This window comes from Notolabrus celidotus, chromosome 1 (genome assembly GCF_009762535.1).
Source record: "Notolabrus celidotus isolate fNotCel1 chromosome 1, fNotCel1.pri, whole genome shotgun sequence".
In the NCBI taxonomy this organism is placed as follows: domain Eukaryota; kingdom Metazoa; phylum Chordata; class Actinopteri; order Labriformes; family Labridae; genus Notolabrus; species Notolabrus celidotus.
Genome location: NC_048272.1, coordinates 28986215 through 29013899, shown reverse-complemented (window position 1 = coordinate 29013899; position 27685 = coordinate 28986215). Strand labels below are relative to the sequence as shown.

At 40.9% G+C, this 27685-nt stretch overlaps 3 protein-coding genes across 4 annotated transcripts in view; 2 read left to right on the top strand and 1 right to left on the bottom strand.

Moving 5' to 3' along the window:
- Positions 1-10950, top strand: part of frmd4ba (FERM domain containing 4Ba) — a 55482-nt gene extending 44532 nt beyond the window's left edge. The window contains 13 exon segments of the mRNA XM_034688144.1: positions 1836-1912; positions 2720-2754; positions 2757-2857; positions 4965-5106; positions 5233-5366; positions 5452-5568; positions 5909-6137; positions 6236-6292; positions 6395-6530; positions 7106-7270; positions 7364-8112; positions 8202-8340; positions 9894-10950. Of these exon segments, the coding sequence (XP_034544035.1) occupies positions 1836-1912; positions 2720-2754; positions 2757-2857; positions 4965-5106; positions 5233-5366; positions 5452-5568; positions 5909-6137; positions 6236-6292; positions 6395-6530; positions 7106-7270; positions 7364-8112; positions 8202-8340; positions 9894-9987 (2175 nt within the window). The 3' untranslated portion in view covers positions 9988-10950.
- Positions 10951-14324: 3374 nt separating this feature from the next.
- Positions 14325-20122, bottom strand: arl6ip5a (ADP-ribosylation factor-like 6 interacting protein 5a). Its single transcript, XM_034682906.1, has 3 exons — positions 19895-20122; positions 15700-15917; positions 14325-15558 (listed from the first exon to the last, which is right to left on the bottom strand). The coding sequence occupies exons 1-3, from the start codon at positions 20071-20073 to the stop codon at positions 15383-15385; spliced, it is 573 nt and encodes a 190-aa protein (XP_034538797.1). The 5' UTR covers positions 20074-20122; the 3' UTR covers positions 14325-15382.
- A 21-nt stretch (positions 20123-20143) lies between these two features.
- trnt1 (tRNA nucleotidyl transferase, CCA-adding, 1) lies at positions 20144-27524 on the top strand. Of its 2 annotated transcripts, none has more exons than XM_034682871.1 (8): positions 20144-20250; positions 20562-20691; positions 21862-22055; positions 23315-23453; positions 23533-23659; positions 23795-23988; positions 24320-24573; positions 26976-27524. In XM_034682871.1, the coding sequence occupies exons 1-8, from the start codon at positions 20239-20241 to the stop codon at positions 27219-27221; spliced, it is 1296 nt and encodes a 431-aa protein (XP_034538762.1). In that variant the 5' UTR covers positions 20144-20238; the 3' UTR covers positions 27222-27524. The 2 variants fall into 2 exon arrangements, with proteins under 2 accessions (XP_034538762.1, XP_034538771.1); XM_034682880.1 differs by having other exon boundaries at positions 20157-20290.
- The last annotated feature ends 161 nt before the right edge of the window (positions 27525-27685 follow it).

Here is a 27685-nt window from a genome sequence, read left to right as displayed (position 1 = left end):
AATGTGGCTGGATACTGGGAATCCCTTTTGTTAGCTAGTGGTTGTAACATGGAGCATAGTGTCAGTTTTGTCTGAAGGGGCTGAGCTCAGTGTGCCCTTGGCAGATGAAAGCAAAGAGAGCCCCTGCTATTAATGATTGCACAATAGTAACAAATGCCTAACCTGTTTCCCTAAGAGGGTCAGATTGGTGTTGTAGATTCTGCTATCACAGTGCTTTGTACTATATTTTCAAGTTAAAAAGCAGAGCTTCCTAGATTGAAGCAGTGTTCAGACTCTGTGTACGATCAAGACAAGGCAGCTTTATTTGTATAGCACATTTTTATACACGAGGGCAACTCAATGTGCTTTACATTGAAACATTAAAAGCACTGGAAACATTCAGACAAGCATAAAAGAGCACAGTTAAAATGACAAGTATAATAAAACAGCAAAGAAAAGGGAAATTAGAAATATATTAAAAGTAATTTAACATTTACATTTAAAGTGAATTAAAATAAGCTAAGATAAGAAGGCAGTGGCAAATAAAAAAAAGTCTTTGATTTAAAAGAGGTGAGAGTTGGAGCGGACCTGCAGCTTTCAGGGAGTGTGTTCCAGATATGTGGTGCATAATGACTAAATGCTGCTTCACCATGTTTCATTCTGACTCTAGGGACTGAAAGCAGACCAGTACCTGATGACCTCAGAGGTCCAGATGGTTCATAAAGTAGCAACAGATCAGCAATGTGTAGTATTTAATGTATCAGTGATAAAAGTCTTCAAAGAGGTCAAAAATACTGCTCAGAAAATACTCAAGCACAACCTGCTTATCTGGTCTGGTTACAAAGGAAGTGAGTTGTGTGAGAGAGAGAGAGCGAGAGTGTAGGGCCTTGAAGACAGCAGGTATCTGTGATGTCAGAGGGGGGGGGGGGGTTAAGGGGCGTGGCCAGCTTAGCTGAAACTCATGCAACACCTATCTGGCTTCAGACAGACAAGAGGGAGCATTGTTCAAGGAAGCACTAGCCCTGTGGGAAACTCAATGTCAAAGGATTCAATATAAACCCATGAGGATTCAGGAGGGATTTGACAAGGGGGGAAAATATACGGTAAGCCTTTTGTATCTTTGTTTTACCTGTTGAACTGATAAAGGCAGACAGTCCTCATGTTTTATTTTCCCTTTTTGTCTTCTACATTTTTAATCTCTGTGACTGTGATGTATTACCTTTGTAGAAAGAATAAATGCCCAACATATATGTTTTTTAATGAACATGCAGATGTGCCACCTTGTGATTACTTAACCATGTCTGCCCCATGTCTTAGATATTCTATATCTTTCTCTGTCATTTATCATTTTGGCCTCACAGTTGTGCAGAATCCTTCATTTGCACAAAGCGACAGCGTGATTGAGTTATCCACGTCTGTGTGGTGATCCCAGTGTAGTGCAGCAGACTTTCATTCCAACAACAGAATGCGGGCCATGTTTTCCTCAGCGGCTGTGTGATTAGTGGTCTGTCATATTGACCCTGCAGTTTAAACTGCTTTGAAGATGCTTCTGTGTCAGCCTGGACGTACACCTGAATGTCCGGCCTGCTGTTTTTTGTAGTGTCTGCTAATGTTGCAAGTTGACCAGAAAACACTGTGCAAAAAAAGGCAGGCAGAAACCAAGTATGCTGTTTATGTCTTTTGGAAATGAAGCTGGCTTTCAGACCAATTTGGTGCAAATGTCTTCACAGTCAAATGACCTTTCTTTCTATGTACATTCAATCAACAGTCCTGTGTTACCTTATTTACTTAATGGAGTGTAATGCCCCCTCCCCCTCCTTTTCTCCCTCTCTCTCTCTCTCTCTCTCTCTCTGCAGTTGTTTCAGTGGAAGCAGTTGGAGAATTTGTATTTCCGTGAGAAGAAATTTGCTGTGGAAGTGAATGACCCACACAGGTCAGAAAAGGCTAAACTACTCATTCTAGTTTCATTTTTTACATTTTAGTCGCTCCATTACCTGTTTCTTTTCAGTGTTTCCATTTTAGCTGCTGCTCTCTTTCTTTCACTGCCTTTATCCTACACCTTACACTCAGTGAAGGGCTTCTGCAGCAAGTTACACATTTGAAACACATGTTAATTGCTGTAACCTGTCTGCTGAATGAATGTTCAAGGGCAATTTTATCATTCTATACCTTTTAATCTGACCTTTTCTCTGTACACAGGCTTTCAACCCTGTTATCAAATTCCACCGTCTCTTTAGAAATGTTCCATGTCCCTGCTTGTATCCTTGTTTCTTATTATCATCTCACTTTTGTTCAACAAATCCTTTAAAGATCTCAATAAAAGACTTTGCATGCTGCTGAACTAGAGCTGGGCGATGATTCAGTAACGATAATTACTGTGATATAATTTAACCGTGAGAAAAATAGAATGTAAAAACTCAAACTTCACAGAAATATCATCATACACAAAAGACCTGCTTCCTGTTAGCACCGTCAAAAATGAAGAATTCAAGAAGCTTATCAGAGAACTAAATCTAGATACAAGCTAACAATTTGGTTTCTTCAACTTTCACTCAGAACCAAAAATGTGCCTTTAAGTTTGAAATGAAATAATGATTTTATATTTATCGTGAGAATTATCAATGTGGACTGATGTGAAAAATGTTATAGTGATAACATCTTTTTCAATATCGCCCTGCTCTATGCTGAACTTGATTATGCCTTTAATATCAGTACTGAGTGTTTGTCTTCTCTCTTAAAGTAATACAGTGACCAAGCGGACTTTCGGACAAACTGGTCTGTTATTCACACATGGTATGCAAGCCACTCACTGATTAAAACCATCTGGGTGATGGCCATCAGTCAGCACCAATTCTACCTGGACAGGAAGCAAAGCAAAGTGAGTGTCTGTTTTCTTTTCACGGGTTTGGTTTGGTTTGCTTTGTTCACATTGCCAGCCTCAGATTAGACGAGAAACAGACTAATACTTGTTTTTACAGTCATGCCCCAGTTGTGAGGAGAACTTTACTCATTTTGTGTCCTGTATATCTGACTCACCTCAGGTTATGTGTCAGGTGCTTGCAGGTGAGGTCACTCAGCGAAGAGGAGTAGATGCTGGAGTTGTGAAAGTTCAGTGAAAAAAAACAAACACACTTTGGATGACAGCCAGCCAGTTTGTCATTATGACCCTAAGAACTTAATTTGGGGGAATACTATTTCAAACTTTTAGTTTTATTATTATTGTTTTTCTGTACTCATCAGGCTGTGAAAAATGTCTCTGGACTGGCCCCCACTTTGAACTGTAAGGTGAATTAAGACTTCAGCTCTGTTTTTAAGATGGTAGTTTAAGTATTGCAGCTGTTGACTGTATACTGAGTGAGCAACATGTCTTCACTTCCCCCTATTGTGAGATGTGAAGCCAAAAGACTCCCTCCCTGAGCACTGACATATTGTGCTGGTGCAGCCGAGGCATGCACAGAAGCAACCTGGTATAGTTGTGGGACTGACATTACACCCTTACCAAAAGACACTCCAAACTTACTGATAAAGTATAGAGGATCCCTCATGTCAGTGCAGTCCACAGCAGAACAGATTATTGTGTTTCTTTGAAGCAGACTAAAGGCTATGGAAAGTTCAATGACTTGTGTTTGGTTACATTTTCTCTCGCCATGCCTCCTCTACTTTGCAGAATGCTGCAAGAGCCTACATTTGTCAATCATGACATCACATCCACTTTTTTTCAAAATTTCAAAAACTCTGATATAACAGAAACCAAGTATGAGAATTGATTGATGTGAGTTTTGATTTTGATAGTCTGACCCACATTCCATCTGTTAGAATGGAAGAGGCGGGGATAACACCACAGCCAGTCAGCTGTCAGAGGGAGCGCTGAATCTCTTTGCTGCACTGTCATAGAAAACTTATGGCGTCCACTTTACCATACAGTCTTTAGTGGCAGCCTGCTGTAACAGAGACTGTTATCATGTGATATCTGCCTTAGGAGTGCCCCATTAGCACATGCCTGGTGTAAATGTTTTGGAAAACAGATGTCGCAGGCCTCCAGTTTCAGTGTCCTCAAATGATCAGCCCCATGTTGAGAAAGTTGTGGCGTCATTTCTTGAATTTATGTAGAATCTCTGTTAATAGTTCAACCTAAAGTAATGTGTAGTTGGAAAGCTGAAATCAAATGAACGATAACCCGTATGTGCTCTGAGTGAGTAATGTAGTAGCAGGGCAGCAGTAGTTGTAGTGATAAATATAGCAGCAGTAGCAGCAAAGGTGTCCTTTGAATGGTGTGTGATCGTGAGACAGAGATGGATGAGTGTGCATAGCTGCAGTCACATGAGGTTATTAAGCCACCGTGTCCCTCAAAAAGGCTCCCTCAGAGCTTGTCCAAGAACAGAGCCCACACTGGTTGGTGTTGGAGCAGTACACATGGAATACAGAGCATGCAAATGGAGCCTAATCTACTGCAGGGGTTCCCAAAGTGTGGGTTGGGACCCCCTTGAGGGTCGCAAGACACAAGTGGCAGGTAGTGAAATGTCTTCCAGAATGTTGTCTAAAAATAGTATATTTACCCATTATAGTAGAAAAATCAACAAAAATAGAAGCTAAATTTGAAATAAAACCTTGAAAATAGAAAATGTAATGAGTTTTCTGTCTTTGTTACCAGATGACTCCTAAGTTTAGAGTTAGTGAACAGTGAATTATCAAAAACCTCAGTAGCAGCAGGTAAATTCATAACAGCACAGGAAACACAGCCACATGCTCAAAGGTAGGCTCATTTTCTGCAGACCAGCTCAATTAAGCCACAATAAATCACTTAGAGGGACAGTGGGGGTCGCAAGTCTTTGGCATCTATATTTTGGGGGTCACGGGCTGAAAAGTTTGGGAACCCCTGCAGTGCACCGCCATTAGATAAAAGACATACATTGGGTTCTTCACTTTTCTTTTCCCTCGTCCTTTTCACATTCCTCCTCCTCACCATCTCCTCTCTTTCCCTCCAGTCAAAGATGACCACAACCAGGAGTTCAGTCGACATTGCCATGGACCTCACAGAGATCTCCGCCCCCCGGATCAGCAAACTTTCCAACATGGAGAGCAAAGATCAGCTTATCATGGCCAGCAGTGGCAGCCTCATCTCAGCCGGTAAGCAGAGAGCTAATCTTCTTATGTCTTCTGTTCCACATCAGATTGATGAATAATGTAATACCATTGAATGATGAATACAAATGATTCCCATAACTTGAAGTTAATCAGCCATGTGTTATCCAGATTCTGCAGAACTTGAAGTCAGTGAAGAACAGAAGAAGGAGAAAATTGCAGAGCTGAAAAAGAGAGAAAAGAACCTTCAAGACACACTGACACAGAAACTGGAGGAACTGAAGAAGATCTGCATGAGAGAAGCTGTGAGTGTCTCACTCCTGTTATTTTCCACTGTGGCTCAAAACACACACACACACACCCTTAGCTAACTTGTCACTGTCATCGCAGGAACTTACAGGCAAACTGCCTAAAGAGTATCCCTTGGCATCGGGTGAGAAAGCTCCACATATAAGACGTCGTATGGGGACAGCCTTCAAACTGGATGAACTTTTCCCTTATGATGAGGTTGGTAGAGCTTCTGTTGTGGTATATTTCTGTCTGCACTGACTTTATAGTCACCAATTATAACATAAATTATAATCTTCTGACTCAAAGATCATGTTGATGATTTAACTTTTTGAAACAAGGGTGCAGGATTCACATGTATGTTGGGTTTAAACTGCAATAATGCTCATTGAAACATTTGTAGCTGGTGTAACGGGAGAATCAATATGAATGAGATTATACATTTTGAAAAGGAATGTTCTGGCACACTGAAGGGAGCATTTCTAAATGATGTCTTTATTCTATATTTTAACTTGAAGATGTTTGAATTCTGCTTTTCCTCTTTCGTGTTGCGCTCTAGGACCCATATCTAAGGAATCTGGAGAGTAGATTCGCTCTGCAGCAGAAAATCGTGGAGGCAGCACTTAAGTTATCCAACGAAGGTGACCTCTGTAAGACGGTGAAGAGAAAGAGGAAAAATAACTGTCTTGACGCGATGAGGAAGCTGGAGGAGATCGAGAAGGAGATTAACAGCTACAGGATCAGGATAGGACAGAAACCAACCCAGAGAGCCTCGCTGATTTTAGCAGGTATATGTCACAAACAAGTAAATGATGGATCACTGTTATCTGAGAAGTGGAAACATTACAGGCATCTCTAAGGACCCTTTTCTATTTTCTGCTATCAGATGATGTCAACCCTTCAGATCTCAGCTCACTATCAGACAGCCTCACTATGGATGAAGGTTGGTGTCCAGACAAAGCCTTGCTCATTTTGCATATCTTCACTCCCTCCACCTTTCACTGTATTTCTAATCAATTGTAATTTACCTTCAAATACCTTTCAGATGATGATCTAGTTTCGCAGAGGCAGCGGTCCAGATCGGTTCAGTATTCCCCAAGACCACACCATGCAGAAACTCTGAACATCCACTATAACAGTGACACAAGGCCCTCTGCTAATGACCAGCATGCAGACAGCAGGTACGCAGTTTTCACTCACACCCATTAGAGATGTTATTGATTTCCTGTATTAGAGTGAGAGTTGTTTTTTAGAGGCTCAGAGCGCAGAGCTAGTGCAGACCTGTAGAGTAGATCTAGAGCCACATTCCTTTCACTCACCTCCTCCCTTTTTTTTTACTGCCTCACCAACAATCTACTTCTTATCAACTCCATGCACAAGCTTTAAAAATAGACAGAAGAGAACATGTGGCTGCCTGTGGAGGAGTAGACAACACTTCTAAACTGAGAGGGGAGAGGAAAAGGGAAACAGGACTCTTCAAACTTTGTCAGGCTGCGACTTCATGACTGTGTGCTAATTACATATATGTGCAACCCCCAGCTAAAACAATTCATACTTATTTGAAACCACCATAATGCTCACTGCTGTATGGGGAACAGATTTATGGACTACATCATGGCAGCCATTCAGCAGCGGCAAGGTTTTTTTTTAAGTTCCTTCAGTCTCAGGAGCAAGTAAAGAGGGAGTGAGTGTGTTTGTTACAAAACGTTCTGTCCCAAGGAGGCAAACACAGTGAAAATTGTTACCTGTGTTCTAGATTATATTACAACCAAGTCCAGGAACCGCTACACCCCAGTCACCGGGATGCCTTATCCACCCACACCAGCCTGTTTAAGGTGGCTTCCAGGCAGCCACGTGACGCCCGCAGCATGCCCCCTACCCCCATCCTCACCCGCAACGCCTACAGCAGCAACCAGCTCAGGTACGTTTTCCCCTCCTCTTGAATATCTGCTCATGTGTGTCTGAGTATTTGTAAACCAAACAACGGCTTCAATTTACTGTTTTCCAATTGTAGATCAGAGGATGCCCCACAACATTTTCGCCAGCGCAGTGGTAGCCTTGAATCCCAGTCTCAGTTCATGACAGAGCCAGAACCTCCAGCGCAACCGCCCACCTTCTTCCAAGCTCGACGCAGCAACAGCACCGAGGTCCTCGATGATGGCTCCTCCTACACAAGCCAGTCCAGTGTCGAATACTCAATCCCTGGCAACCAAACTCACAGACGACGAGCTCGTGGTCGACACAGAAAGGACCAGTATGCCAATACAGGCAGCATGCCCAACCTGGCTCAGCCAGAGAACTCCTGCCACGCCTACCAGTCGCGGGCCCGACCCACCACGACAGCCTACTATGTCACAGGCTACCCCGGCTATGCAGAACCAGAGCCTTACTCCAATGGTGTCTATATGTACGAGAATGAGATGGAGGGACACTATAATGTCAATCCTTCCTACCACACAGCTTATCACAGCTATGCCACGCACAGTAACTATGGTAGCGACGAAATAGATGGCTTGTCAGAGAATTTATACGCCACTCTGAGGCCACCTAGGAATCGTCCAGTGCCCCGCAGGAACGAGCAGGCCGGCAAGAACATCCAGAAGGCCATGGTGGCTGAACATTTAAGAGGCTGGTACCAACGGAACGCTGCACACAAGCAGACACCCTTCAACTATGACTATGACAGAGGCTCCCAGCAGAGCCTGGGATATCAGACCCTGCCTGCACCCTACAGCGTCAACACTAACATCGCCTACTCAACAGGTTTGATCAATCCCCCGTGCCTTGTGTTGTCAATCCTGTATTTTCATGCAGGAACATCATATTCTGACTAGACCTTTTTTTTCCTCCAGTGTCCTCAGTGCCCTCCAGTGCAAACTGGCACAGCAACATGAGTGTCAGTGGCATGTCTGAGTATGACATGCCTGTGCATGCACCGCAGTCCTACTCGTACAGTGCAGTACCCCACAGCCACTCCACCCACAACACAAGGTGAGAAAAAAAAAACTTTGCTTCAACTCAGCTCCTTATCCAATAAGTCACTCCCTGATCCGCCTTATCCCCAAAGCTAAGCACTAGTTTGTAATTACCTCAAATGGATGGTCACAGAAAACAGGAGCCATATGGTTTGCTATTAGACGATATTGTGTTCTTCTGCTAAGCCAGTGTTACTGTTTCTTCAAACTTGCACATAAAATCCAACACCAGACAGCATTGATCTGCTCTGCAACATCTTAGTTCAGCAGTAGGATTAAAGGATCTGTCCAGCCAGCAGCCAGTTCATCCTCAAACCTTGAGACTAGTTCTACTCCTTCCTTAACTGTCCACTGGCCCCTGCTTTCTTATAGGTATTGTACCTCCCAGCTTTATAAGGGCCCCTGGCAGAGCCCTGTTGCCCGGAGGCACTGTGCCTTCCAACCTGCTAGTTCTTCCTCCTCCGCTTCCTCCTCCACCTCCTTCCCTCTTCATTTCCCTATCCCTCCTACTCCCCTGGCTGTCCAGGCAGGCAGGTGGCCTCCAGCCCTGCTCAGGCAGAATCCTCCAGAGTCCACTGGCTCAGTAAGGTGTCCTTTGTGAAAGGTAGTCCATAGTAAGTAAACGGCAATAGCAGGCGTCTGTGCTTTTGAAGCTTTCAGTTTGTCTGCATCGTGACTTCATAGTTTGCTTGATAGTGTTTTGAAGTGAGCTTGCATTTTTGGGGATGTTTGATTGATGCTTTGCTGTCATGTGAAAGGTAACTGCATGGCTTTTAAATGAACATGCCTGCCCTACTTGCTCTTCAAGCATACTGCCATCTCCTGGTCAGATTGCTGTGCAGTATGCCTTTACTGCTCAGAAATGTTTGTTTTGTTTTTGTCCTCTGTTACCCTCCTTTTTGGACATACAGAAGCTCCCTGCCCATGAGCATCCAATCACCCTGGACCTTTGCGCCCTCTCATGTGCAGATGTACCCCAGAGTTTGAGTGATTGGATGCAATGCCCTGCTGGGCCCTTTGAGAATTGTGGTCATGTTGCTATTGACCAGGAAATTTAATCCCCTCCCTGTAGTAAACAAAGTGACCACACAAATGAAAGCGTGAGAGACGACGATGTAATGGTTATCACGGTGATGGTGGTGTGTGTTTTTTAAATATGGCAGAGGCTGTTTGAAAGTATCAAATCATGAATTATGACCCTTCCTGATTTTGCTTTGTTTCTCTGGGTGTCTTGTGTTTGTGGAAGAGCACTTTGTGTGGCAGAGGAAGAAAATTGACACCTGTTTGTCACATTTTGAAGGCTTTGTGTATGCATTATGTCCTGTACATGTACTGCTTGTTGGTAAAGAATGCTTGACCCTGGGTTTCAAAACAACATTTGTATTAACATGCTTGAAATGCATGAAGAATCTGAGAAAAAGAACAGTCTTATCTCCTCGTCGTAGCACAGTTCTTACCAAAAAGCTGAACACAGAGCCCAGGGTTAATTCATTCATATTATTCTGAACCAGTCAAATGCTTCATTCACTTTGCTTCCTGTCTAATGGTGTCATTCTTGTGGCTTCACAGATCCTACATAGATGTCAACCAAATGGAAAGTAACCTGGAACCAGAGGACAAAATTTATTGGCACGAAGACTCAAAACCAGGAACAATAGTGTAGCTGCCTATCTGTCATCGTGCTGTATTTTTTTTACCTTGACAAGTCGTCATCGTGCCTTAAACTGCACTTACTCGTTTTTGTGTTCAAGAGTATCCAAAGAATGAAGTAACTTAACCTCCATGGAACTCGGCATATGAAGGAGACAAAGTACTCTCATTTTCTTGAATGAAATTACCAAACAGTTTTAAAGCATAACAAAACCCCACTGGAGTGTCGACAAGCCTGGATTGTGTTTTTTTGGGGTTGATGGTTCTTGTGCACTTAAACTATACAAGGACACACTGCAAACTGTGAGGTGTCACCAAAGGGAATGTGGACTAAACGCAGCAGTCTGTCTCTCTGGAGATACTAACTCCCTAAACCAAGGACCAGGACTTTCTTTGAAAGAGGATATTGAGCCACAATGAACAAGAATGACTCGTACTGCTCTGCCACTTACACCAATGTATGAACATAGTGCTATTGAATGTGCAAAGATTTATACTTAATTTAAATGAAGGATTAAACTCATTCAAAGATGAGTTGGAAAAAAAGTGCTATGACCGCCTGCAGTCACATGATCAAGTTTCATCATAACATTGTTTGTAGCTACCACTGTGATTCCTGTGTTGGTCATTTATTAAGTATTCAACCTGTCTCACTGTCAGTACTTACATTTGAGCCAAATACTTCTGCCACACCATTTCCATTTGAGCATTTCCTGAACTTAGTGCAGGAATTAATCTTTTTAACATGGTTATTTCATCCATGCTGGAAATCATGGACTGGTGCTCTGAATTTCTCTCAAGAGAATGAAGCTGTATGTAAATGATGCTGTTGTAAATACTCCACTTTTGTCTTTTTATAGAGCATTTGTTTGTATTTTAAAAGCATGTAATATATAGTTAACAATTGTTGTTGAGCTGGTTCTTAGTCATTTGTATAATTGAATTAGTTTGAAATAAAAAAGAAATTAACAATTGATTTCAGTTGTCCAGTTTTGATGTTGTATAAATGAACAAATAACATAAATAAACAAAAAGTGACACAAAAATCACATCCGGCAGAGGACAGGGAAACTCCAGCTGACCTCCAAAAACTCCCAATATGTCCAGAACTCAGCTGCCCGATAACTCTCCAGCTCCACACCCATCCTTCAACACCTCCACTGGCTCCCCATACAGCACAGAATCAACTCCAAGATCCTGCTCATCACCTTCAAAGCCCTCAATAACCTCGCCCCCTCATACCTGACTGACCTCAAACGCCTCTCCTCATCTCACCGTCTCAGATCATCAGATGCCAATCTCCTGTCCCCTATCACCAAGACAAGCACCACACCTTGGGGGACAGAGCCTTTGCCATTGCTGCCCCAACTGTCTGGAACTCTCTTCCTCCACCCACCCGCAACTCTGACTCACCGCAATCATTTAAAAGCCGACTCGAGACCTTCCTGTTCAAATAAGCTTTCAACACATAACTTCTACTCCCGCCCCTCCTCTGTCTTTGTTCTTTTTTTTATAAGTTGTAAAGCAACTTTGAGTACCCATAAAAGTGCTATACAAGTCCTATCAATTATTATTATTATTATCATTATTATTATTATTATTATTTCTTATAATCCAAATCCCTTCATTTAGGTCATTTAATGTCCATTCGGCCAGCTCAGGTGATGGAATGGGGTTTAAAGAAGTAGGATTATAATAATGATAACTTTATTTATATAGCGCCTTTCAAAACAAATTACAGTTACAATTTTTAAACAGCAGTAGGCAGTAATTAAGAACATTTTATTATCCAACATTAGTATTTAAACAAGCATCAAAGCAATAAACCATAAAATCAAAGTCTACATTAATGAGTTTTAAAAGTGATTTAAAAGACCACAGTGTGTTAGCTTCCCGGATATCCTCCGGCAGGTCATTCCACAGTCTAGGAGCCTGAACAGAAAAAGCTTGATCGCCTTTTTGTGTTTTTGTTTGAGTGTGGAGTAGTTAGTAATGTTCTGAGGTTACATGAAGGCTCATAGAGAGTCAAGAGGTCAGCAATGTAGTTTGGAGCTGACCTCCTACAAGCTTTAAAAGTCAACCCCATCATTTTAAAATAAATTCTAAATGGACTGGGAGCCAGTGAAGCGATTTTAAAACGCGTGATGAGTCTTGCTGCTGCGTTCTGGATCAGTTGAAGTTTATTGAGGTTATTTTGTGAGAGACGGGAGTAAAGTGAACTGCAGAAATCTAACCTGGATGAAATAAAAGCATGAATTACTCTTTCTAGGTTTTTGATTGATAAAAATGACTTTTGACCATTTTCTTAATTGAAAAAAGCCTAATTGGACAACGGAATTGATGTGTTTTGCAAAACTGAGGTACTTTTTTCTACGCTGCATAAACATTACACAGAAGTGACAATGATAGTCACCACTTCAAAGATAATTATCCTACTTAACATTATATAACATCGAGTCTCAGTGTATTTGTCAGCAGAGCAGGACATGCCACTGTAGCTAAGGATGGTCAACCTGAACAAAAGTACATTCTCCACATTAAGACTCTGAAAACTGCTCAACTGGGTTTCATTTCCTGTTCTTTTGAGTTTGTAAGAGTAAATACTAGACTTTAGGGGACTTCAGGGATAACTAATAAATAATGTTTTCTCATCTATTTATTATTGGTTTTTTTTAATTATACTCTCCTGCTGCACAGTTCTGTCGCTCTGTTCTTTTAAAGCCTCTCTGTGTTGCCACTCTTATTTTTGTGTCCTTAAGCCATAAACTGACCAAACCAGTCCTTATAACCCGCCACACCCACTGTGGGCTATAACCTGTTCTTCTGCCCTCCAGGGAATGACAAGCTAGTATTAATAACACTTACCTCTCAGTTCCCTTCAGACTTTATAGCCCTTCATGCTATAACCCTTCACCTCCTTTCCTTACCAGTGAGTACACATTTGAAATCATGTGTATCCTGCAACTGGTTGCTTTTTAAAACAGGTTACACAGTTCAGTGTGTTTTCTTTGCTTGTTCTGCCCCTTGGCATTTTGCTTTTTTGAGCAAGCTCACGGGAGGTCTCAGACACTTCCAGCCCCTCGGCTTTACCAGATGCAGTGTAAGGGGGGTGCTTTGTATCCAGCTGTCTCCCTCAGTCTGTGCTCCTTTGCTGCTTTTCACCAGCTGCAGCCCGTCATTAGGGGAGGCTGTTCCATCTGACACCAATGTGGAGACACTGGGCTCTTATCTGTGTATTCCTCACCTGACACACAAAGGGCTGTTTGACTATTATCTGCACTTTCAGCAAAAGATTAAAAGACTGCACTTAGTCAAACAGCACGGTTGTTAATGCCCCAATCTCCAAACTTTCCCTTCAGTTCCTCTTTTCTCTACAAGGTGTTTCAGCGTCTCTTTTTCTTCTGTTTTGTTTTATGGCCAATATAACTCAGCCATGGAGCAGAAAACACCCAAGACACACACCTGTTGACTGTGCAGCAGCACACGTGTCAGTAAGGATCGTCACGGCAGCTGCAGCAGCATGAACAAGGGCCTCCTCTATGCACTGAGAAACATGACTTTACTTGAGTTTGCTGCCATTAGTGCTCCTGCTCACTTCACCACCATGCTGCACAATATGGAATATGGACAGAGACGAGGCACCGCGAGGAAGGTTATAAATTACTACTGTAGCCCAGAGAGTAAAAAGCTTTGCAGGTCAAGTCAAAGTTAAGCTGAAGAGCCACACATGACAACCTTGTAAGCAGAGATTATGAAAAGGGGTCATCAAATTAATACCACACATTCTTTTCAAAAGAAATGAATTTGAGTCACTGTGAAAGTTAATGAGTTTGTGGTTGGTGGTCTTATGGAATTATCTCGTGTTCAGAGGATTGAAATGTTAAAAATTGGTCACAACTCTCTGTATGTGCTTGGTCTCCCAGGGTTTTAAAAGTGGTTAAGATCTAAAGAAATCTAGTGTGTGGCCCGCGAGGCAAAGAACCATCCAATGAAATACACAGAAACACACTCAACAACCAAAACCATTGGATTTATTCAAACACGCAAAGGACTCAATCATACACAAGGATTAAATAAAGACTTTACGAAACACAGCAACATAGTTACAAAACCCCTAACTGAGGGGCAGCAGTCCCCAATTTCTAACGCCTCTTCTCTCCAAGATCAGCAGTGTGCTTTTAAACGCTTCAGAGCACGTGAACTTTGTCAACCCATCATTAGATTCACCTGCAGGGGAAGACACACAGAACAAGAACACATACAGCTGTAACATGTGAGGAAAGCAATGAAGACTTCACAAAAGTTTAGCCATGAAGGTGTGACTCAGAAGGAGAGGGTGGAGACACAAGGTGAGGGGGCATGTTTTATTACAATGACTCTCATTGAGATATCACAAGGAGAGCAGATTCAGGCATACAGATAATGAACAAAGGACTAGATTATTTAATTTCACATTCAGTGGGTCAGTGGACATTCCAGATATCCAAGTATACGTGCAAAAATACTGAGAAGGTGGGTTTATTCGTGTCCCATTTTTGCCATTATTTAATAGAACAGATGAAAAGAGACGGGGAATGTGGGGAGCAGAGAGTAGGGAAGACATGCAGCAAGCAGCCATGGCCCGAAGTCAAACCAGGGACCGCTGTGCAAGGGCGCACGCTCAAACCACTTGTCCAACAGACCTCCTAAATACCCACTTCTTAACCAAGGGGGTACTGTTAAGATTAAAAGAGAGGAGGAATATTGATGGACAAGATGTTGCGATTCTTTGATGTCTTCATTTTGAATTTCAACTCAGTTTATTTGAGTAACAAGCATTTAAAGGTGTCACTCTTTTGTTTGGCTCTTTTTATTTGCATGAACATGAAGTGGATTAGTTTCCATTCAAATGCATAATTAAGACAACAGTAGAATTTTATGTGATGAGACATTAGTCACAAACTTGAAACAGTCAAGCCTTTAGAAGAGCTTGGCCCTGATGGTGGTGAGTTTGCACTTTTTCTTTGTTGTAAAACAACACGTTCATTTCTTTAGAACTTTGGTGGATAGTTAACTGTCATGATTTAAGGTAGTTTCTGAGACTAATTCAACACAGATTTCATACAAAAGAAGAAGAAGTCTGCAGCTGTGTTGCATAGAAACAAATTGCATAGTAGAAATGTGAGGAGCTACAATGTCCTCATCACCGTTTAAGGAAAAGTGCCCCGACAAGTTCTGGGTGGAGTGACAGATACAAAAATACATCCCTTTAACATTTCTTCTTTTAGACAAACACACACACATTCTCACACACACATACACTTGTGTTTGAAAAAAACACGTAAGAGTTAATCTGAAAGATTTAGAAATGTTACAACCATGCTCATGTTCAAGAATCTTTGGTGAAATGATGTGCATGTTTTGTCCAATCATTCCTTCAGTTTTCCCTCCAGATAACTCTGGATCTTCATAATGTTGTCCTCTTGCTGACCCAGGGTTTCCAACAAGATACCCATCGGTGACCTCTTCAGTCCTGCTCCTTCAATCTTGTTCTCCAGTTTGTTTTTCATGTTGCGTAGGCGAAATGAAGCGTGTGCGGATATCACTAAAAAACAGAAGAAGAAGAAAAAGAATAAATGTGTTACCTAAGGATACATTTTATATCAAAAAGTGCTGATTATTATGTTCCATAGCTCATGCAAGGATTTTGTTTGGGATTTATTTCCCAACATCATTTTAAACTTACAAGCCAGAGGTAAAGTGATTGCCGTCATAAACACCACGACACTCCCCAGCATGGAGATTACAACGTAGCTGGCCACCATAACAGCGATCACAAATGCTGTAGGATTCTGCCTCTTAAAGGTGTTTATTGCACTTCTGTTCTCTCCAGCCCACACTGAACCCATGAAGACGCCCGACACCACGACCATGGCTGTGAACATCCCCAGAGGGTTCAGGAACCTGCAGGGGAAGCAACACAAGACACATGAGAGCAGAGGGGTCAGTTTAAACCTGATGTGACACATTGATAGCACAGCAGGATCCTTTGTGTTTCTCATTTGTGTCATTGCTCCACCAAGTGGTTGGAAATTGTTACTTCATCAATGTTAGCCACATCATTTTGGGGTTTCCATAAATAGTGTTGCTTGTTCTGAGAAAGGATGACACAAAATAGCAAATTCAAGTTCAAAATTGTTGAACATGAATTTTAGCAGTGAGGAAAGAAAACTGCACCAGGTATCAGTTGACTTTATATTTAAAAACTAAACAATCAGCAGTTAACAAACAAGCGTTATCTAATCCTCCATTGTAAACATTTGATGTTCTCTTTTACAAAATAGAGTATTAACATATTATATAACGTATTGGAGCATTTTTTTCAGCCCGAGGTCATCAGCGCTCAAGTCCAAGGCTGTTTCCGAAATCGCCTACTATACTAGCAGTATGTACTGATTTGTCCAACATTCAGTATGTACAGTCATTGCCAAAAGTTTTGAGAATGACACAACTATTAATTTTCACAAAGTCTGCTGTTTCAGTTTTTATAATGGCAATTTGCATATACTCCAGAATGTTATGAGGAGTGATCAGCTCAACTGCAATTAATTGCAAAGTCCCTCTTTGCCTTGAAAATGAACTCTATCACCAAAAACACATTTCCACTGCATTTCAGCCCTGCCACAAAACGACCAGCTAACATAATGTCAATGACACACAGGTGTCACACACATTAACACAGGTGTGGGTGTTGATGAGGACAAGGCTGGCGATCAATCTGTCATGATTGAGTGACTGGACACTTTAAAAGGAAGATGGTGCATGACACCATTGTTCCTCATCTGTTAGCCATGGTTACCTGCAAGGAAACACGTGCAGCCATCATTGCATTGCATAAAAAGGCCCTAACAGGGAAGTTTATAGCAGCGAGTAAGATTGCACCTCAGTCAACCGTCTATTGAATTATCAAGAACTTCAAGGAGAGAGGTTCAATTGTTGCCAAACAGGCACCAGGGCGCCCAAGAAAGTCCAGCAAGCGCCAGGACCGTCTCCTGAAGGTGTTACAGCTGCAGGATCGGGCCACCACCAGTGCAGAGCTTGCTCAGGAATGGCAGCAGGCAGGTGTGAGTGCATCTGCATGCACAGTGAGGCGAAGACTTTTGGAGGAAGGCCTGGTGTCAAGGAGGGCAGCAAAGAAGCCACTTCTCTCCAGTAAAAACATCAGGGACAGACTGATATTCTGCAGAAGGTACAGGGACTGGGGTAAAGTCATTTTCTCTGATGAATCCCCTTTCCCATTGTTTGGGGCATCTGGAGGAAGGCTTGTTCGGAGAAGACGAGGTGAGCGCTACCATCAGTCCTGTCTCTTGCCAACAGTGAAGCATCCTGAGACCATTCATGTGTGGGGTTGCTTTTCGGTCAAGGGAGTGGGCTCTCTCACAATCTTGCCTAAAAACACAGCCATGAATAAAGAATGGTACCAGAACGTCCTCCGAGAGCAACTTCTCCCAACCATCCAAGGGCAGTTTGGTGATGAAGAATGCCTTTTCCAGCATGATGGAGCACCTTGCCATAAAGCAAAAGTCATAACAAAATGGCTCGGGGAACAAAACATTAAGATTTTGGGCCCTTGGCCAGGAAACTCCCCAGATCTTAATCCCATTGAGAACTTGTGGTGAATCCTCAAGAGGCGGGTGGACAATCAAAAACCCACAATTTCTGACAAACTCCAAGCATTGATTATGCAAGAATGGACTGCCATCAGTCAGAATTTAGTCCAGAAGTGGATTGACAGCATGCCAGGGAGAATTGCAGAGGTCTTGAAAAAGAAGGGTCAACACTGCAAATATTGACTTATTGCATGAATTCTGTGTAATTCTCAATAAAAGCTTTTGATACTTATGAAATGCTTCTAATTGTATTTCATTATACCATAGAAACATCTGACAAAAACACCTAAAAACCCTGAAGCAGCAGACTTTGTGAAAATGTAATATTTGTGTCATTCTCAAAACTTTTGGCCATGACTGTATAACCTTATAGAATTGCTGTCTTAAGAAGAAATAAGCAACAAAATAGAAAACAAATAACTTGTTGAAGCCCTCTGGTGGACAAACTATGAATGGCACTACTGTTTACATTAATTTCATTTAACTCTTAATTCTATTTTATTTTGTTATGGTAGCTAATTCTTGGTCAGGCTTTATCTTTAACTTAGATCTGACACTACATTAAACTACCTCCCAACCTTTTACAGATGCCACTCTTCATATCCAAAGTAGGACATTGATTGTATGTATTTTCAGCATTTTTGTTTTGCCACATACTGAAATGAGTCAATTAGTCAAAAGTCAATGCTTTGGCTACTGATCTAAAGCAGGGGTTCCCAAACTTTTAGGCCCACCCCAAAACATAGGTGCCAAAGACTTGCAACACCCACTGTCCCTCAAAGTGATTAAATGTAGTTTCATACTTAATTTAGCTAGTCCACAGAAAATTAGCCATCTACATGCATATGTGTCCGTCTTTCCTGTGCTGTTATGAATTAACCGGTGTTACTGATGCTTTTGTTAATTAACTGCAAACTAACCCTAACTCTAACACTAACCTTAGGAGTCATCTTAAGAAAGGCAGAAAACTAATGAAAAAAATGTATTTACAAGGTTTCACTTCTAAATGAAATACTTTAAAAAATGTATAATTACAGAAATGGCAATATACTACATTTTAGATTGCTTAAAAGATATTTTTTTAATCTCACGGCCCCCAATTAGTGTCTGGCGAACACCCCAGGTGGTCCCAACCCACACTTTGGGGACCCCTGATCTAATGTAACGATGAATTTAATCCTGAACTAAAGCTACTTATTGTAGGATTTGCAAGTGGCATTTGTACTCAAAGCAACTAGAGTGGTGATAACTTTAGCTATTTTTGCAGACAGACAGAAAAGGAGTTAGCTGCCTTAAATACCGGTCCTGTTAGGTCATTGAAAAAAATATGCAAGTGTCTTCTACGACTTCTAACAACGTTTTTCCAATACCAACTTCATCTGACCTCTTGTGATAAAGCTGACCAATGACTCTTCACGTGAGACTTCTTATTGACTGCACTCAGAGCCTGCAATCATTACAAACCAACCATGCAAAAAGCACATGTCTGAACTGATCCAAAACAGGATTAATTGGCTGGCTAAGGTTTTTGAAATCGTAAAATCATTAGGTGAGAAGATAACCAGTACTTGATCATCTCTTTTAGACACAGGAGGCAGTTGAGACAGCTGCTGTTTCTAAAAACTGTTATCTGCAGTGTACGGCTCTAGACTCAAGGTTTAGGAGGCCTCCAAAGCAACAACATGTCATCATGCAGCTCAATGAGCAGACCATGACAGGGCATCACTATTTTTAGTAAACCTGGATTAAGTTGGAACAAAGTGCTAACCAAAGCCAAGATGAGATGAAAAATCTTGTTCAATGATCTGACCTTTTATGGAGTTCCCTTACAACAGAAGATGTGCTTCATTCAGTCTGCAGCTGTGTAAAAGGCTTACAGATTATGGAAACTGAACTCAGGATGGTGGTTTGTACACTTACACTGTCTCAGATCATTTAAACACATAAGCAACATTTAATAAAAATGTATTGCCTATGGTCACACTGTAAGTAACAGATCATTGCATTTTAAACTGGTACAGTAGATTTCAATTTGTGTCACTTCAAGCTCTGAATGCGAGAGATTCACAGCAGCAGACTCTACATCCTGTCTGTACCCTCATTTTAAATCCGGTAAAGTAGGCTACATCCTAGTTTAAGCTCACTATGCAGCAATGATGACAACATCCAAAATAGGTGACGAAAAAGTTGGTTCTGTTAAAATTTGGACACCAATGATACACTTCACATCTTACTCCATGCAGTAATATTACAATGTAACACACAACTCACCCAACAACGAGGAAAGCAACGACAGCCAAAGCTAAATAATTTGTTTGATAGTATAGCAAGTTGCTGACGACTCTGTTGTTCCATTTAGCTAAATCTTTAACATCTGGTTTGGAGAATCTCTCCGACCCAGGGAAGAAGTCGTCCCAGGGTCTGAGCGGTGTCAGCTCCACTTTAGCCATTAGTCTTTGCTGCTCCTGCTGCTGAACTCTCCTGAAAATCTCCTGCAACAAGCAACCGGGATCTCGCGAGAAGATACACGCTCGTAAGCCCCGCCCCATTAGCGTGACGAAACCAATCGCTATTGGTCAGCAAAAAAGTACTTCCTGCTTCGCTTCAGAGCAACGATGGCACACAAGGTGCAATAACTGAACATAACATCTTCTGTTGATGGTTTAGGTCAGTTTTTTTTTCATATGATGGCATGTTTATCCTGAATAACTAAATACTAATAATAGTGATTTGTAAGGGATGTAAGACTGTGGTAGAATTAATGCGAACCTCACGTGTAGCTCAAGTGACATGTAAATGGATCTGACTTTGATGAAGTTGAATAGATATTCACAGATGCAGCGTGTCTGGTCAATAACCCATCAGCAGGACGTTGATATGAGACAACACGACTGTCAAATAATCAAGGCACATTACTTTGTTTTTGTTGTTCTAACAGATGTGGAGCAGAATATTGAGTCCTTGTCTATTCAGGGGACTGACTTTACACCGGAGGAGTCTCTTCACAATGCAGCTGAGCTCAAGCCAGTTCAAATGTCTGTTCAACGATGGGCTGAAAGGATTAGCAGGTGAGATGTGTACCACCAAAAAAGGTTATATTTAACTCTTTTATCCTTGTTTCCTGGAATGTTAGTAAACGTGGACTGTTTGGAAATACGATAGCATGTTTACTTTCAGGCTTATAGAAATCCAATACAAGATAGACCTGATGAAATCAGAGTATTCTTATCTATTGGTGGTGATCTACTATTTTGCTCTCTTTAGCTTTAAAATGGCCATGTACTTCAAATGATTCTCAAGATTTTCACAATTGCAGTCATAAAATAGGGCAACCACTGACAGAAGAAAGTGTCTTAAAAGACAAACCCCGGTGGATTCCTAAATCCTCAAAAATAAACAAATCAAATCATTTTGTAATCGCCTCTTTTACACTCTTCACTCTAGATTGTATAATGGAGTATTAGGGCCTCCTTATATTAAAAAAAAAAAAGTCAGAGATCAAGTACAAAGTTGTACAATTACGAGAATAGGGACATAATATGAGAGTAGTTGTTGAAAAAGTCACAGTTTTAGGCCCGTTTTGAGTTTTATTCTTGTAATTTTGAGACTTTTTCTCTTTCGTCTTTATTCTCATAATAAAGGTCACTAGGACCTTATTCATGTAATATTGTGACTTTCTTCTCATTAACCTACAACTTTCTTCTCGAAATCTCTTTTTTTGGTACTTCATATGGTTGCATGGTCCTCTGTCGTAAGATTGGGATTCACGTCTTTCTTATAAAATGTTAAAGCTTCAAGTCCAAGCTCAAGCAAAGATCATCCTATTGAACATGTCACAGTTTCTTCAGAGACTTGATCAAGTTTACCCATTTTCACAGAAGATCAACAACTCTTAGAGGTTGAGCAGAGCTTCAAAAGACTAGTGAATTGGTCTTCATTGGACACATTGGTAGAATGTCCCTCAAATATTCCTTCATACACCTTGTGTCAGCAGTCAGCAGTTATTTTAGGCTTAAAGAACACTTCTGAATCAGCTCTGGTCCCAGTTGTGATCCATTAAAAAAAAATCAATAGTTGAGGTCAAAAAGACGAGTTGACATGTTGTCAATGTAAGAAAGTTCATTAAATGGAATTATTAATAACGTAAAGTCTGTCATCCATCTAGATACTTCTGCCTTTAACCCAGTTACTAAGTTACACCACCTGAAAAGTTACCCAATACGTTTGTCCTTTCCTAGAAGTGTTTGAGAAGCACCAGCATGAGCTCAGGATAGCTGGAGGTGCTGTACGGGACCTGCTGTCTGGAAAGCAACCTGAAGATGTGGACTTTGCCACAACGGCCACTCCAGACCAGATGAAGCAAATGTTCCAAAAGGCTGGGATCAGGATGATCAATAACAAAGGAGAGAAGCACGGGACCATTACAGCCAGAGTGAGACACCATCCTCTTCTTCTTTGTGTTGTGGAAACCTGCTTTGAAGACTGTAAATACAGACTTCCAGATTCTCTCAGGTTAATTTAGCTAAACCCAATCTGTAGGAGTATTTATGCTTATACAGACTAATGAGTGAAACACTTATACAGACTAATGAGGAAGACATAATGTTAATGTTTATGATTTCAAATATAATCGAAAGGCCTAAACCAAATGTTGTTGTTTTTTTGGCTTGGGTTATTTTTTTATTTTTTTTACAATATCTGAGATACACTGACAGAAAGAAGAGTATATGAAAGTCATGGATAACTGTGAAGTTGTTGGAGGAGGTTACATTACCTTAGTCCTAAACTGCAGCTCATCATAGTGAAGCTGATAGCCAGGTTGTGAAACTATGGCGTAGAGCTGGGCAATATTAAAAACGATGTAACCACGATCATTTTTTTAATATCAGTCGATATTGATAATTATCACGATAAAAATCAAATCATTATTTGATTTAAATCTATAGACAGATTTTTGCTCCTGAGTTTAAGTTGAAGACACCAGATTGTTTGTTAGCTAGTATCTGGATTGAGTTTTCTGATAAACTTCTTGACTCCATTATTTCTGACGGTTCTAACAGGAAGAAGGTATTTTGTGTAACATGAGATTTTTGTGAAGTTTTAGTTTGTAGATAATTTGCATGATCTGATTTATTTGCCCACATCCTGAAAGTGTATTTAATGAAGTGCCGGGTCAGCACAGTGTTAGACTAACGACTCTGCCTGCAGTTGGTAGGTTTTGAGTTTTCTCCCGTGTCGCTGTCGCTTATTTCAGCTGTGTTTACATTCCACTCCAAACATCTTTAAGCCTACTTACCTCTTATCCTGCGACATGATTGGCTGTGTGATGTTGTCTTCTTTTTCTGTCTAATGTTGAATGGCAACTAGCGTTCAAGACACTCCCCCTACCTTTCCAGTGGTTGGGGGAGTAATCACAAGTTTAAATATATCACATTTTTATCGAACGTTTTTTATATTTATATTGAGAAAAATCATATCACGATAATTATCGTTCTCGAATTATCGCCCAGCCTTACTCTGGTTCCAATATATGGAACAAGTTACTTTGCGTTACCGCAGGCCTAATCAGATTTAATACAATTTAAACACTTGAGTACATATGGCTACAAAGACTTTTATAAATACAACTATGAAAAGGGGCACTCTTTACAATGCTTTTAGTAATCGTTTCTCATTTGTCTTCCTCATCAGCTACACAATGAGAACTTTGAGGTGACCACATTACGAGTGGATGTTCAGACAGATGGACGTCACGCAGAGGTGGAGTTCACCACAGACTGGCAGAAAGATTCTGAGCGGAGAGACCTCACCATCAATTCTATGTTTTTAGGTTTGTTTATTCTCTACTGATTTAATCAAACTTGTTTATCAGACAGTTCTTTGCCTAACTTTTCTTTCCCTCTTCCTAGGTCTTGATGGTACGTTATATGACTATTTCAAAGGATATGAAGATTTGCAGAACCGTAAAGTGCGGTTTGTTGGCAGTGCTGAACAAAGAATTCAGGAGGACTATCTGAGAATATTGCGCTATTTCAGGTTGAGTGGCTTTATTTTGTTTTCAATTTACTTTGTAAAAAATAGTTCTTTTTTTTTTTTCTTGGAGATTAATGATATTGGAAAAGACAAAGTTTATATATTTGACGTAACACACACCCTTTCCTCTCTCCCCAGGTTCTATGGCAGAGTGGCTTTGGAACCTGATGAACACGAGCCAGAGACACTGACCGCAATAAGGGAAAACTGCCGGGGACTGTCTGCCATATCAGGAGAGAGAATTTGGACTGAACTAAAAAAGATGGTGGCTGGTAACCATGTTGCTCATCTGCTGGAGCTGATGTACAGTTTGGAACTGGCTCAGTACTTAGGTGAGACAGATAGTTTACACACAACTACTGTAATGGGACTTGTTCCACGTATAGAAGAATCACAACATATCAAGCAGAAAACTCAATTTGTCCTCTAAGGGAGTGGATTCAATACCTCTTCACCTCTGTAGCACTCTAAGCTCTGCTCTGTCAACCTCAAGACAGGGATGATATTCACCCTTAATTATTGAATTATTTTCAGTTTTGGTATTAAAAAAAGGCCTAATCACATGGAATGTAAATGTAACTAGTTTTATCATCAGTATTCTTTGTCTTTTCAAAACAGTTTTTTTAAAGCCTCCACCTGCCTTGTGTCCCTGCTGCTTTTCAGGTTTACCTCCAGATGGCAATGTTGAGGAGATGAAGCGAGTATGGCAGAATGCCAAAGACTATTCTCCCAAACCTATGACCATCCTAGCTTCTCTCTTCCACTGCCCAGAGGAGGTGGAAAAGATGGACCTCCGACTGAAAGTGTCCAAGGAGGAGAAGGTTCTGGCTCTGTTCCTTGTCAAACACCGTCGAGAGCTCTGCAAGAGTGAAGATGAGCCAGAAAGCCTGAAACCCTTCACTGACTATATAATTGACGTGAGTGTTGGAGTCCAAAGAAACACAAGATCTGAAATGTATGCATTTTAAAATTAGTCAGAAGTAGGAATCAATGAGTGTATTCACAATATTATACAATTCTTTTTTCTAAGAGGTTTCTCAAACATGAAGGTGTACTTTTTCTCTTAGTCTTTTGTGATATTTAAATTAATACAGATTTTAAAAAAGACAAGAAATTTGGTTAATGGTTAAAATAAATGTAAAAACTGACGTATTCTGAATGCAGGAATAGCACTTGCTGGTCACCTGCATGTAGACTATGTGGTCTGAGAAAAGTTAAAGTGGATCCAGCAGTGGTTAAAACACCCTGGCATTGTAGGCTTGTTGTTGAACATACCATACAATACACAAAAGCAAGACTGAAAAAATCCTGGAAGTCAGGTGTAAAATTTGTCAGAAATTAGTTTGAAGGTTTCGCTCTTCAATGCAAAAACTTAAAGGTGGAGTAGGACATGTTATTTTGATGCATTTTTCTCAATCACGAGCAAAAAGCGATGTATACATCGATAGGGAGTAATACACAAAGTGATCTAACACTGAGATGAGAAATCTCAGTTGTCTGTGTCAGCAGCTAGGCTGCAATAAGTTCGTCCAATCATTCATTCGCCACCGAGCGCAATGATTGGCTGACCGGCCGGATGACCTGTGACCTGCCGAAAGACACACCTCCTGTTTACAGGAGTGCGCGTGACCTGACTGAGATCGTCATCAACAGGCTGTTCACTAACGCAGAACATCTGATAAACATGTCAGAGAGAGAGTAACCAACGATTTAGCTCAACTTCTGCCCTCAAGTTCTGCCGCTAAACAGAGCAAGAAGAGGGAGACTGTGATGGAAAAGGAGACGACTTAAAAACACTGGATGAAGATACAAACACGAGTCAATATTCGGGCTGCATTTCTGCGACGACTGAAGGATTTGAAGGGTCTCTAAAGTACTTTGTACTTTGTACTTTGTTTTTACTCTATTCTTGAGCACGACACATGTTGCAGTGAGACTTTTTAGAATGAAGCTAAAACAAAATCCCTTTTAACACAAACCAAATATTTACTAAGAAAGGAAGTAGACCAGACAGGGTGAGAGCACAACAATAAAATAAGTCATTAAACAACAGAATATTATTAAGCATGCTTTAAGGTATTTTCCTATTCTAATGGTTATTACAGATGATGTGGTCCTAAAAGTTTACACTCCATCCAGTTAGTTATAACTGTTGTGCCTTTTTAAACCTATGGGAAGAGGGGTTTTCTAATTCTGTAAGATGTTATATATTTTTTTAATAATACAGGATTTAAGACTATTTTGATATCAAATGTGATTGAGTATTCAGGGTTGTTGGTGTGTTGAACAAGGCCACTGTCAATTGATTTCAATCAATCTTTATTTGTATGGCGCCAAATCACAACAAACGTTATCTCAAGACGCTTTTACAAAAATAGCAGGTCTGGATCATACTCTATATTAAATTATTAACAGAGGCCCAACATCAAGACAAGATAAGACTCAGTTTTATCTCATCTTAATCCACCATGTACATTGCACCTCACAGTATTTAGCTAGTTACAGCGGCAAGGAAAAACTTCCTTTTAACAAGCAGAAACCTCGAGCAGAACCAGACTCTTGTTAGACAGCAATCTGCCTCGACTGAGTTGGGGTTGGAAAGAGGGATAGAGGAGAATAAGAGAGAGAGAGAGAGCGATGATAGTGATGAGATGACTAGTAGTAGTAGTAGTAGTAGCTGTTGCCACTGGAGTCTGGAACACAGCAGCAGGACGTCTACAGCAGCTCAGAGGAACCTACGAGACAAGGGAGCTCAGGGACTCCAGAAAGATATATGGTCACTAAGTTTCAATGGGACAGGGAGAGTTAAAGTAGCGATGCATGGTTGGGGGGGAAAGGGGCGAGGTAGGATCCCAGTGTGTCAGTGCGCCAGTTCCCCCGGCAGTCTAGGCCTACAGCACCTTAACTAAGAGCTGGTCAAAGCCTGAGCCGCTCTAACTAAGCTTTGTCAAAAAGTTAAGTTAAGCCTAATCTTAAAAGTAGAGAGGGTGTCTGACTCCCTGACTGCCAGATGATTCCAAAGGAGAGGGGCCTGATAACTGAAGGTTCTACCTCCCATACTACTTTTAGATACTACAACCAGCAGGCCTGCATTTTGGAAGTGTAGTGTTTTAGAGGGGGGGTTTCTGTGAAACCACCCAGTTCTGACAGAGCAGTTGACTAAATCTTGTAAATTTGATAACCAAAATGAAAAGTCTGTTTTTGTCTTAATTATAACTTTGATCAGTGTTTATCTAGTCATGAATCATTATTGTTGAGAAAAACTTCAAATCTGGAACCAATTTTACAAGTTTATTAATTCTACACAAACTATTTTCAGAGTCGGGAGCTGGACTCCAATAGTAAAGTGTGTGAGCTACTGAAGTATCAAGGAGAGGAGAAGCTTCTGGCAGAGCTCAGCAGGTGGTCCATCCCTCAGTTCCCCGTCAGCGGTCATGACCTAAGAAGACTTGGTGTAACATCAGGCAAGGAAATCGGTGCCACTCTGCAGAAGCTCCGCAACATCTGGAAGAAAAGTCATTATCAAATGGACAAAGATGAACTCCTTAGCTACGTAAAGACGTAAAAGACAAGCAGTGGTGTGTTTGTGTACCAGAGAGTAGAACACCTTAGGCTGGAAAAAAAAACAATTAAAGGCCTGACACATACGCATACAACTTAAATTCCAACAAATGCCACTTTTGTTTATCTACTTAATTTAAATAAAAAAAAAAACGCAAACATAATTTGAAATAACTGCATAAATACTTTTGAACACCGACTGAAATCTTGACTCTGCTACTGTGTCAATGTTGTGAAGGAGGATAAAACATGATGGCAAGAAATCAGTGCTGGTAAATTAAATAAATGTGAGGTAACTCGCTATCTATAAAGTTTTATTTATTTTATTTGTAATTGAAAAGCCAAAATTTGGATTTGTTCTTTTTGATTTCACTTCAGTTTTAAAGCAGTTATTTTTTTTTCTTTGTCATTTTCTGTAAAGAAAATGTGTGCTATAAAAAAATGTTCTATTCATTGATAACACCTGTG